A 13437-nucleotide genomic window follows, 5' to 3' on the forward strand; every position below is an offset into this window, starting at 1 on the left:
TTATGTTCTGTACAAGTGTATGTAAACTTTTGACCACGACTGTAGTGTATATACTATTATGTATATTCATTTTTAGATTTGGGGGATTAATTTTGAAATCGACAAATTTATTGCTGCCATTAATTATTTGTATATTACTTTACCGTTGCTTTCTAATAGGTACGCTTGCAGTGCAATACAACGCCTGTACTGCATTTTAAAAAGCTGATTTAATATAACAATAATAATAATGCAAATAATATTACACATTTCTAAGGCTGGAGAAACAATGCATTCATATTTACATGTATTGATTTATTTTACCGGTATATGATTTAAAAACTATAAAAGATATGATGAAAAACACATTCAGCTCCATGGCTCTCCCCATTGGACCGTCACATCCACACCAGCCAATGGGGTAAGTCGAAAGGCGGAAGTGTATGAATAGAAGAGTGCGAAATGCTTAGGGACTAACTGGACAGCTGTCACGCCAATTTTCTTCCCATCACAAAAACCTTCCTAACCCCCATTTACTTCCGGGGTCATTTCCCGCTTACGTCAGTTCCTCTTACGTCATTGACAGCGATCGATAGCACTTCGTTTGACTCTTTTTTATAATACAGCGTTAACAAAACGTCTGAATTATCAACAATAATGTTGATTTAAAGTACAGACATTTAACATTATATATTAATTAATATTACTGAAATGTTTCAACAATAATGTTGATTTAAAGTACAGACATTTAACAGTATTATATATTAATTAATATTAGTGAAATGGTTTCAACAATAATGTTGATTTAAAGTAGTACAGACATTTAACAGTATTATATATTAATTAATATTTGTTGCACGTTACCACAAAGACAGAAGTTCGCAGCAGCGGCCCTAACACTCCGCTTGAAATGTTGCGAAGCCTGCTGGTGTTTGACATAAGTCCCCTGGGACAGATAAAGACGAATATCATCCAGTGACACCACCATTTTCAGGAGATTTGGATTTATCGATCGCTGGCAATGACGTAAGAGGAAATGACGTAAGTAAGAGGAACTGACGTAAGCAGAAATGACCCCGGAAGTAAATGGGGGTTAGGAAGGTTTTTGTGATGGGAAGAAAATTGGCGTGACAGATCCACACACCTCCTCAACTTTCAAAGTTATAAAATGTGCTTAATATTAGGGGTTTATTTGTTTCTCTAGCACAACAGGCTAATGTTTGACGTCTAAAGCGACCTTTGCGAGCTGAAATGAAGACACTAATTGTAGGAGTGGGTGGGTAAGTACGACTGTCTTTACCTATTTTTGCATGAATTGAACCCTGCATGAACATTTCATTGTTGTTTGAAATGGGAATGCATGAAAATGCATGGGAAAACGTTGGGGGTTTTATAAGAAAAGTTACTGTAGGGCACCGTTAAATCTTGATAATCAGTCAGTTCAGTTCAGTTTCAGTTTATTTCGAACATGGATACCATACTATGTAATGCATCACATATTTCCAGTTGTTTCATTACAGCACGTCCGAAAAGGAGTAGGAAGAAGCAGAGCTTATTTAATCCTATCCCTTTTCATAACATATAGCAATTTTATAAATTTTTCTTGTTCTCTGTAACAGAACAGTGAACAAATATATATTAAATAATTAATATACCATAGTAAGCAAACAAATATTAAATACATAAATAATCTTTGTCTCAATAACAAAAAGAAAAAGGGTTCAAGATGTTCATCATAATTCTTGTTCTGTGTACTTTGTGAACACTTGTAGTTTGAACAGTCTCTTAAACTGAGTCATATTGGTGCTTTGTCTGATTTCTTTGGTTAATCCATTCCATAATTGAATTCCACATACTGATATACTAAAGGTTTTAAGTGTCGTACGAGCATACAAATGTTTTAAATGAGATTTTCCTCTAAGGTTATATTTCTCCTCTTTTGTTGAGAAAAATTTCTGTACATTCTTGGGTAGCAGGTTACAGTTTGCTTTGTGTATAATTCTAGCTGTTTGCAAATGCACCAAATCGTTGAATTTCAATAATTGTGATTTAATAAATAAAGGGTTTGTATGTTCTCTATATCTAACATTATGTATTATTCTAATTGATCTTTTTTATAACACAGTTAGTGAATGAAGCACACATTTGTCGTTGTTCCCCCATATTTCTACACAATAACTCAGATATGGTAACACTAATAAACAGTAGAGAATATGAAGTGATTTTTGGTCCAGAACATGATTTGCTTTACTCATTATTGATTAGTTTCTTGCTACTTCATGTTGTATATTTTTTACATGAGATTTTCAATTCATTTTATCATCTATTATTACACCCAAAAATGTTTTTTTTTTTTTACCCTTTCAATATTTACTCTGTTTATCTGTATTTGTTTGACTTTCTCTTCTACTGTTACCGAATAGCATTATTTTAGTCTTACTGAGATTCAAAGATGGTTTGACAAAAACAGGCTATCTTTTTAATTTGGTAATTTCTTCTGTTATTATTTGTATTAGCATCTGTGTGTTCTAACTTAACAAAATGCAGTTGTCCATCCATCCAAGTCCTTTGTAACTTTACAAATGTCATTTATATAGAGATTGAACACTTTTGTGTGCTTGAATGCAGAGCAACTCAATACGTGTGTGTTGTTTCATTGTATGCATTAGTTTTGTGATTCTTCTCATTTAGAGTGACCAACGGAGGAAAATCCACTCTTTCCAAGTCCCTACAGGAGATGATCCCCAACAGCTGCATCATTGCACAAGATACATTCTTCAAGGTAAGATATGTTTCCTGTCATTTATTAAAGACAGTGAAAGCTTGCTCATAGTGCATTTTGACCAGGATGATTCTTTGGTACCAGTGGACACTAATGGCTTCAAGCAGTATGACAGTAAGAACATTTGTATTTACACAATGCACTTTATTAAACCACTTAAAGGGGTCATATTATGATTTGTTTTCCACATTTAAAACACTTCCTTTTGGACTACATAACATGTAATGCTGGTTCTGTTGTCAAAATTTTGTATGGATTACGTTTACAAACCATCTGCAAGCCGCTCTGTCTCTTTAGGATGCGCCGTTTAGTGGGACGTCTTTTTTACATGCCCCCTCTTCGACTGAGTCTTCTCCACTGCCAACCATGTTGTAGTTTTTAGCGCTTCCATATCGACTCTACTGACAGATATAAGTTAGTCTATACACTGCTTTGTATTAGAAATGGCAACAGCGGAGGATGCATGTGCACGTAGGAGCCAGTCTGCCAACAACCAAAGGATAGAGAAAAATAAGGAAAATATTACGACTTGTCCAGGGCAGTGTTTTCAACCACTGTGCCGCGGCACACTAGCCGTGGGAGATGATCTAATTTCACCTATTTGGGTAAAAAAATATTTTTTGCAAACTAGTAATTATAGTCTGCAAATTATGTGTTGTTGTTGAGTGTCTGTACTGTCTCGAGCTCGGTAGAGTAACCGTGTAATACTCTTCCATATCAGTAGCTGGCAGCCGGTAGCTAATTGCTTTGTAGATGTTGGAAACAGCGGGAGGCAGTGTGCAGGTAAAAGGTGTCTAATGCTTAAACCAAAAATAACAAAAGGTGAGTGCTGCTAAGAAAAGGCATTGAAGCTTAGGGATGGTTATGCAAAACGAAACAAACTGAACTGGCTGCAAACAACAAAAACAGAATGCTGGACGACAGCAAAGACTTACTGCCTGTGGAGTAGACGGCGTCCACAAAGTACATCCATACATACATGACAATCAACAATGTCCCCACAAAGAAGGACAGTGTCCGCACAACTTAAATAGTCTTGATTGCGAAAACAAAGCAGGTGCGCGGAATAGCATTCAAGGAAGACATGAAACTGCTACAGGAAAATACCAACTAAAGAGGAAAAGCCACCAAAATTGGAGCGCAAGACAAGAACTAAAACACGACACAGGAAAACACCAAAAAAACTCCAAATAAGTCACGGCGTGATGTAACAGTAGACCTACAAGAGACAAGAGCTATAGTGATGCATGCTTGGTTATGGTTTTAATTAATATCCAACAATTGCAAGAACATCTTTTTATTGTCAATATCAGTTGCTGAGTTTCATTTTTTATGTTTTCTGCTGGTGCTGTGCCTCTGGATTGTTTCAATGAAAAAAATGTGCCTTGGCTCAGAAAAGGTGGAAAAACACTGGTCCAGGGTGTACCCCGCCTTCCGCCCAAATGCAGCCGAGATATGCTCTAGCACCCCCCGGGACCCCGAAAGAGACAAGCGGTATAAAATGGATGGATGGATATTGACTACAATAGCACAGGGACTCACGCAAAGCTCTTCAGGTAAAACTTTACCATATATGAAGATATCCGCTGAGGTCACCAATGGGAAAAACGTCCCAAATGGGGCAAATTCCAAACAGGTCATTTTGGAAGAAGTATGAAGGAAGGCAAAATGTTTTATAAATATCTCCACCATGCGTTCATGGTTTGATTTCAAATGTTCTGGACTTATGCAGCTCCCAAATACACAAAACAAGTACCAATAAGTAAGGAAAGTTGGTTTTGCATAATAGGTCCCCTTTAAGGTAATCAGATACATACTGTACATTGTATTAAGATCTTCAATACAAAGCAAATTACAATGTGTTCTGGCAATGCTGTCCAGCCCTTGATGCTCTCCACATGGACACCATGATGAGCGAGGTAGAAGCCTGGCAAAGAGATCCCAAGACCATTTTCAGGAAAGCACATCTGGCCCAGGAGAAGATGACGCCATCATCAGCTGTTGACGTGTTTGTGCTGATTGTGGAAGGCTTCCTTATATTCAATCATAGGTAAACCTTTTTTATGGCAGCTAATACTACAACTGCAACATTTAATCAATTAAAATATATATTTTTTTACGACATGTTATTTATAAGTGAGACCAATATCCTTTTTTACATTAATTATATGAACTATTTTGACAGTTTAATGTTAAAATGGGAAAATGAACAGTGTTTTTTTTTTTTTTTTTGTAACGTTGAAATCATCTAATAACTAACACATTTTTATTCAGCTTTAGTGTAAATAGTAGCTGTAGTAATAGCGGTATCTCACAATAGTGAGTAGACCGCTTACATTTCATTAAGCATATTTATTACTGTATATCTTCAAGGGACAATACTAAAGAGACGTTATTATTTTGGGGGGAGTCAGTATACAGCTATACTATCCACTAAAAATTACTTGACACACAGCCATTATTGTATAGTATGCTCACATTTGTGTGATACTACTACTATTATAGATCCCCATTTTTAGTTTATGCATTGTTCTTTGCAGCACTTTGAATGAGCTCATGGACAAAAGGTACTTCTTGGAAATACCTTATGACACATGCAAGGAGAGACGATCGTGAGACTCAATCCTTTTTCATCTCTTATTTGATTTAACTTTCCATAAGCATTTCAACAGTCTGTGTTTGCAAAGTTTGAGGGTGTATCAGCCGCCCGATCCTCCAGGCTACTTTGATGGACACGTGTGGCCCATGTACCTGAAGAACCGCCAGGACATGGAGCGCACGTGCACAGGAATTGGTATATATCTTTGATATATTTTCTTCTTATACCCTTGTTGTTTTTCAGGTGATATCTATTTGTGTGACATCTTAATATCTGTTTGTGTGCCAGTGATTCTGGATGGACTCGGGTCAAAGGAGGAGTTGCTGGCCACTGTATATCAAGATGTTTGTCAAGAAATAAAGAGGTGCAAAGGTAAGCTCAATTTACATTTACATTTACATCTCTCAATGTGATTAATTACGGAGGGCAGCTTCTTCTGTCTTCAGCACTTTTTTTGCACATGCTCAGATTACTAGCTGCCATTAGCGAAATATATGCATTTTTATACATAATGCATTATTTGATTTGGTTTACAGAGAAATACTGAAAATGTTGTTCTATTACCGAATTTCTTCTCCTGTTGGTGATCGGGAAGACCTTTGCTTTCATGGAGTCAGTCCTTTGGACTTGTTGTGCACCGAAAAGGACCAAAATAACGTGTAAATGTGTTTTTAGATGGTTAGGTAGCAGTAGCTGACATGGATATGGCGATGTAAAGTGTGATGCATGCACAGAGAAAGCTACACAACTTTGTTTTAAGCTAACTTTATTTGTAATTGTTACTGTTTTGTCTTTTAAAATATATGTGCAGTTGTTTCATTCAAAAGGTCTGTTAGACCATACAAATGAGAAAAAAACGTACTTATTACTGGGAATTTTTCATTCAATGACAAGAATAATGTCATAATACAAGAATGAAGTTGTATTTTCACACGAGGAGTCAAAGTTGTACAATGTTGAGAATAAAGTTACATTATATTGGGGGGGAAAACCTGTAATGTTAAATGATGTCTATGGTTTTTCTCATTTGTTCAGGTCATTGTATTCTCAGGACATTCAATCATTTGCAACCAGACTGTTGAGTTTGTCTCAGAAGACGTTTCGCCGCTCATCCAAGTAGGTTTCATCAGTTCATGCTCCTAGACTTAGATTGGTCAAATCTGGTTTTAGACTTAGTTTGGTCAGATTTAGATTAGATCAGACCAATCTAATTAAGTTGTATTATTAAGTTGGGAAAAAGTGGTAACATTGGGCCATACTGAAAAGAAAACAAGTTTGAAGGATTTTGTTATATTACAAGAATACAAGTTGTACAAAAATTGTAAATACTATGTTTTAAAAAAGGTAAATTTATGATAAAACTGTTTTAAAATTAAATTAAAGTACTTTTACCAAATAGAGGATCCCATAGAACGCATTTACGTTTGTTGCGGTCTGACTATTATTTTATTTTCTTTTAATCTTTGACTTTTTTCTTTTCTATTTGGCCTTTGTACTTCATATTTGACCGATTAATCCAAATAATGAGATTTAACAAATAAACAATACATAAAGTGTGTATCACCTTTGAGTCATGGAGTTACAGGAGTTTATATTCATATATTATAAACAATAAACAATGCTTAATCATCTTTCTCTGTTGTATGACTTAATGCATGACTTTGGCTGGCTGTGCTTGCTCTGGGCTGGAAACTGTTTATTTTATTTGGGTTTTGTTTTTCACATCGGAGCAGGTAAAATTAAGACAATATTTAATGAAAAAAAAGGTACAATGACTAAGACGATAACACAATTAGCCGACATATTCGTTAACGTATAAAAACGAGGCGAAAATGTTGAGCAAAATGAAATCCATTGATATTTAATTTCGTCTTGCCGATGGGTGGGAACACTTCGGAATACATTCAATCACAGCTCTTTAACGGCATACTTAAGAAAGAGGAGTGGAGGTTAGTTATAAATTACAGCCAAACAATTGCTTTACCTTTTGAGATGAGGAAGTCACTGCCAAAAACAAAGGACTATGTGTGGCTTGAACATGTTCCACATCGTAAGATGTGTACAACTGGCTGGGATAAAGTGAAGAGGACACATTTCATTTTTACCGCCATCAGCAGGCGAGTCATCGATGGTAACATCTACACAACTGTAAAAATAAATCTATTATTCCCGAGTTAAACCTGGAACCCAAAGGAGCTTCATCTGTCCACAACTGATTACTACATGTAAGAAAAACACTTATATTGTGGTTTCCACGTACCAAAAAGTTGGCCATTTGTATGGTGTTAATGAGATTATAAAGGACTTTTATTGATCTGATGTTGATGTGATAAAAACTATTTATTGTTTAGAAGCTAAATACAATATTAATTGTTCCTTGATAGTGCACATAATAAACATTAATAAAGTGTTTGGATGCATTAAAAAAATATATGTATTCTTGGTTGCCAAAAAATTATTCAACATATCGTTGTATATATAAATATGTCGATCATATTGACATCTCATCTGTGCATAAATGATTAGGTTACCCTTAAGAGAGTTATATATATGAAGATAATAAAGTACATACTGTACTGTTTACATTTTGAAGTACCTTGTAATCTACCCCAAACAACAAGTCATGGTTGCCAAAGTGATTCAAAGTAACATTTGGATATTGACGCATCTCATCTGTACTACTCCTAAGGGTATTCTAGTAAATTATAGACAGATGAGATGCGTCACTATCAATATATTACTTTAAATCACTTTTTTGGCAACCAAGAATACATTGATTTAATGAATACATCCAAACACTTTATTAATATGTAATATGTACATGAACAAAGAACAGTAAATATCGTATGTAGCTAAGTTCTAAACAAGAAAAGTTTTAGCACATCAACATCGGATCAATAACAGTCCTTTTTACAATCACAAATGGCCAACTCTTTGTTTTTTCAAAGATAATAAAGGGGTCAATAATTTCAAACAATAAATGAATGGAATGAGGTGTATGGGGGAGAAGCAAATGCTGCATATGAGGCTTTTCTTAATATATATTTATCATTGTATGAAAAGCATTGTCCGAATATATGGAAACAAAGAGACAGCTACAATAAAAAGCCTTGGATTATAAAGGGACTACAGAATGCTTGTAAAAAGAAAAACAAACTTTATAGAGATTTCATAAAAGTAAGAACAAAGGATGCTGAAACGAAATATAAGGTTTACAAAAACAAATTGATAACAATAATGAGACAAGCAAAAAGAGAATATTATAATAATTTACTAGAAAAAAATAAAAACAATATCAAAGGAACTTGGAATATTCTGAACGAGGTAATAGGAAAAACATCTGGGCCTACAAACCCTCCAAGCCATTTTATTAATGAGGATAATAAGAGGATAACAAATATGAATGAAGTGGCAAACGGATTAAATTCTTTTTTTGTGAATGTTGGACCCAAATTGGCAGAGAGTATTGGAGAACATAAAGATATACAGAGTGGATGGAGAGGGGGAAGCAAAGTGCTACAGTCCATGCTTCTAGGAGATGTTAGTGAAAATGATATTGTATCGGTGGTAAAAAAACTGAAAAATAAGACATCAACAGACAGTGATGGTATAGACATGATAATTGTAAAAAAAGACTATTGACTGTATCATCAAACCTCTTTGTTATGTTTTTAATCTTTCTTTTCAAACAGGGACCTTTCCAAATAAAATGAAGGTAGCAAAGGTAATTCCACTCTTTAAAACGGGAGATAAACACAGATTCACTAATTACAGACCAGTGTCACTGCTGTCACAATTTTCTAAAATAATTGAAAAAATATTTGTAAAAACATTAGATAGTTTTATTGAAAAGAACATGCTGTTGAGTGAGAGCCAGTATGGATTCCGGACCAATAGATCCACTGCTTCAGCTGTAATGAATATAATTGAGGATATAGCAACAGCAACTGATAATAAGAAATACACTATAGGGGTATTTATCGATCTTAAAAAAGCATTTTATACTATAGATCATTCTATATTATTGTCCAAGTTGTATTCATTTGGTGTGAGAGGAGTAGTTTTAGACTGGCTAAGAAGTTATTTAGATAATTGACAAGAGTTTGTGGATTTTATGGGTAATACATCTGAACAAATGAGGATTGAATGTGGAATTCCACAAGGTTCGGTTCTGGGACCAAAATTGTTTATTTTATATATTAATGATATATGTGAGGTATCAAAGTTATTGAAATTTGTATTATTTGCGGACGACACCAACTTTTATAGTTCGGGACACGACTTAAAAGCATTATCAAAAATTATTGAACAGGAAATGATTAAACTTAAGAGATGGTTTGATGCCAATAAATTATCATTAAATGTAGAAAAAACAAAGTTCATGATTTTTTGTAAGAGGAAAAGGGAGGAAACGATCAAACTGTCAATAGATGGAATTGATATTGAAAGGGTTTCTGAAATTAGATTTTTAGGAGTGATACTGGATGACGGTCTGACATGGAAATCTCATATTGCACATGTATGGAAAAAGATGTCTAAGAGTATTTTTATATTAAATGAGGTAAAATATGTATTAGATTATAGGGCAATGCGCATATTGTATTGTGCACTTATATTGCCATATATCAGCTACTGTGTGGAAGTGTGGGGGAACACATGCAAGAGTAACATAAAGGCATTGTATCAACTACGGAAAAGAGCTATAAGGATTATTCATAAAGTAGATTACTTAGAACACACTAACATATTATTCATTAATCCAGGTTTATTGAAATTACAGGAGCTAGTAAAGTTACAGACATTATGTGTCACGTTTAAGGCTAAAAGCAAAACATTACCAGCAAATTTACAAAAAATGTTTGTCATCACTTCTGAGAATGAAGAGCATAGAAGAAAAGGTCATTTCCAACATCAGTATTCAAGGACAACTTTAAAACAAATGTGTATATCAGTGGTGGGGGTTAAACTATGGAATTCTCTTTACAATGAGATAAAAGATTGTAAAAATATATTCCATTTGAAAAAAATATATAAAGACAGAACAATAAAATCATTTGGACAGCCGTTAGAGTGTCCGCCCTGAGATCGGTAGGATGGAGTTCAAATCCCAGCCGAGTCATACCAAAGACTATAAAAATGGGACCCATAACCTCCCTGCTTGGCACTCAGCAACAAAGGGTTGAAGTTGGGGGTTAAATCACCAAAATGATTCCCGGGCGCGGCGCCGCTGCTGCCCACTGCTCCCCAAGGGGATGGGACAAATGCAGAGGACAGATTTCGCCACATCTAGTGTGTGTGTGACAATCATTGGTACTTTAATCTTAATCTTTAATAAGTGTTTACATTTTGCTTTTTATTTATTATTTTACTTATTTTTTGCCTGGTTTTGTATTTGTTTTGTATCATCCCGTGAGGTGTATATTACTTCTTTTGTTTTTTTGTTCGGTTTGTACTTCATAAAGTTTTGCACTTGTGTTTTTTTGTGTGTTTTTTTTTGTTCTGTTTTATTTTAGTTATATTTGGATGTAATTGTTGGTTCATATATCATTAAGTAAGACTATGTATTATGTTGAAGGGGGCAGGAAAATATAAGATTTTTCTTCATCCTGCTCCTTCTCAGGCATTGGTGTGTAACGGTGTAACTGAATAATTGTGTTATAATTGTCTATCAAAGATGCACATCAATGAAGGAGATAAATTAAAATGAAATGAAATGAAATGAAACACACATATCCTTACAATAATTTTTGTCTTACATGTAGTAATCACTTGTGGACAGACGAAGCCCCGGCCTCCCTGAAAAATTATTTTTTAATTAAATGTTTTTTTGTAGCTGGGTCTGACTTTATGTAACCGTTATCGCTATTCAACAAAAAGGCGAACAGTGATTATTAACACATGAGAAAAGTATCATTAAGTGAAAAAGTGCACTCTTATCAGCAGTGTTGGGACTAACGCGTTACTTTGTAACACGTTACTGTAACGTGTTACTGTAACAGCGTTTGTTTCGGCGGTAACTAGTAGTCTAACGCGTTATTTTTTATATTCAGTAACTCAGTTACCGTTACTACATGATGCGTTACTGCGTTATTTTTTATGTAGTATCGGCTAGAAACAGAAGATCTGAGTGTGTTTTATTGGAGAGTTGCAGTGTCGTCCTTCTGAATCTTCTTGTGTCACAAGGAAGAGAAGAAAAGAGGCGCGCTCTGTGTGTGTCTGGGTGTGGGTGTGTGTGTGTGGGTGGGGCGGGGGGGCGTGTCTGTGTTTACTAACAAGACATCATGGCGGAGTCGCAGTCGAGTTTCTTAACATGGAGATATTCTCACTACTTTTCTTTTGTCGAGCACAAAGAAAAGAACATTTTAGTTCAATGTAAGATGTGTCTTGGATCAAAGATGCTATCTACTACCCAAACTAGCAATTCAAATTTGCTGAAACAGCTACAAAAGCAACATGCTTCGATGAAGCTAGTAAAGAGAGACAGAGACTCCGATGCCACTTCACCTCCACCACCACCACCACCACCATTTAAGGTTTTTAACGGAGGGACTGCTAGCCAGGACAACATTGATAGAGCCATTGCAGCGTATGTGCTAGAAGACATGTAGGCTATTTCTACAGTGGAGTCGCCCGCTTTCAGGCATTTAATTAGCATGATACCGGGCATCAAACAGCAAATGGCACGGAAAACAATTTCCACGTACCTGGACACAGTGGACAGTGAGTACATAAACATGGAAAGCAAGCTAAAGAAAACACTCCAAACTCTGCCTCTGCTCATCATTCAGCACTGAAGGTACACACACGGTCAATTCTCTTATATACTCTTTCATTCTAGACTTCTAGAGTGTTTGATTATCACATCACTCTAAATGTATAGACTATAAAGTTCACAAACATAAAGAGGGATCCTAGTGATTTTATTTCAGAATTCCTTGAGAGAGAAAAATGCCTGGTTAGGCTTTGTGTATGTCATGTGTGCCCTCCTTGGGTGAAGCCAGGTTTACAGCTATGTTGTTATTATGCTGTTTGTTACATATGTATGTTATGTTGCAGCTATTTAAAATTGTTTTGTCAATTTGTTCTGGCCTGAAATAAATTGGCCCTTTGAAACATATATTTGTCTTTGTGTGTTGTATGTAGACCACATTGCCTAGCAGAGTTCAGTGATGCAAATGCATGTCAAGTTGATCAACAGATTGTATTATTCTCCAGTGCAATAACAGTACTGAAATGAAGGCTAAAAGGGCATTAATGGTAGCTTTAAAAAAAAAGAAGAAACTAACTAGTTACTTTTCACAGTAACGCATTACTTTTTGGTGTAAGTAACTAAGTTACTTTTGAAATAAAGTAACTAGTAACTGTAACTAGTTACTGGTTTTCAGTTACTAACCCAACACTGCTTATCAGTAGACGTGCACATGTCATGTGACCTGTCACGTGGCCAATGCTCACTTCCTCATGAAAGGGATCTTCCTCTCAGTCTTTCACACACGGACTCTGAAATGACTAATTTTCTGAAGGGATTGCTTTAATCTATGACAAAAAAAGATCCAAAATGAGCCTGAGCTCCTCTTTTTGTGTACTTTTTGTCTGTGGATGTTTCAGTCCTCACCTGGCGAAACAGACTCGACTCAAGAAGAACATTGTCAATGACAGACCTGTGATTGGTAAGAAGGAGCTGTTCTCAATCCGCAATATCCTAGATCATCCAGTAGATGGCAAACTTTTATTCCTAACGCTTTGTAGTATTTTAACTATTTGTTTTTAGTAACAGATTGTTGTGTTTATATCTATTCAGATAGTTCTGTTTTTGTAAGGAATTTCCGTAAGTCCGTTACTGACTTCCTGTTTTTGGTTAACCCTATAAAGTCTGCCGAGCAACAGGTGATCAATCGAAGATCTGAGGTTTTAGAAATTGTCTCTACAAATAATTGAAAGCGACGTCAATTTATTAAAGGGTTGGGGCACTCTAGATAGTGGGGTTCTACAGATTATTGTGTAATGTGAAGTGCTTTGAGTGTCTAGAAAAGCGCTATATAAATCTAATCCATTATTATTGTTGTTATTATTATGT

General features: G+C 35.4%; 1 protein-coding gene across 2 annotated transcripts in view; it reads left to right on the top strand.

Annotated features, from left to right (window-relative positions):
• The first annotated feature begins 1028 nt into the window (after positions 1-1028).
• Positions 1029-13437, top strand: part of LOC133632833 (gamma-glutamyl hydrolase-like) — a 26320-nt gene continuing 13911 nt past the window's right edge. Inside the window, exons 1-7 of one of the 2 annotated variants that reach the window (XM_062025572.1) lie at positions 1029-1259; positions 2671-2761; positions 2827-2875; positions 4643-4811; positions 5302-5373; positions 5449-5555; positions 5649-5732. In XM_062025572.1, the coding sequence (XP_061881556.1) occupies positions 1231-1259; positions 2671-2761; positions 2827-2875; positions 4643-4811; positions 5302-5373; positions 5449-5555; positions 5649-5732 (601 nt within the window). In that variant the 5' untranslated portion in view covers positions 1029-1230. Of the gene's footprint in view, positions 1260-2670; positions 2762-2826; positions 2876-4642; positions 4812-5301; positions 5374-5433; positions 5556-5648; positions 5733-13437 lie in introns of both variants that reach the window. The other variant, XM_062025573.1, reaches the window with a different exon arrangement.

Source organism: Entelurus aequoreus, linkage group LG17, assembly GCF_033978785.1.
Source record: "Entelurus aequoreus isolate RoL-2023_Sb linkage group LG17, RoL_Eaeq_v1.1, whole genome shotgun sequence".
In the NCBI taxonomy this organism is placed as follows: domain Eukaryota; kingdom Metazoa; phylum Chordata; class Actinopteri; order Syngnathiformes; family Syngnathidae; genus Entelurus; species Entelurus aequoreus.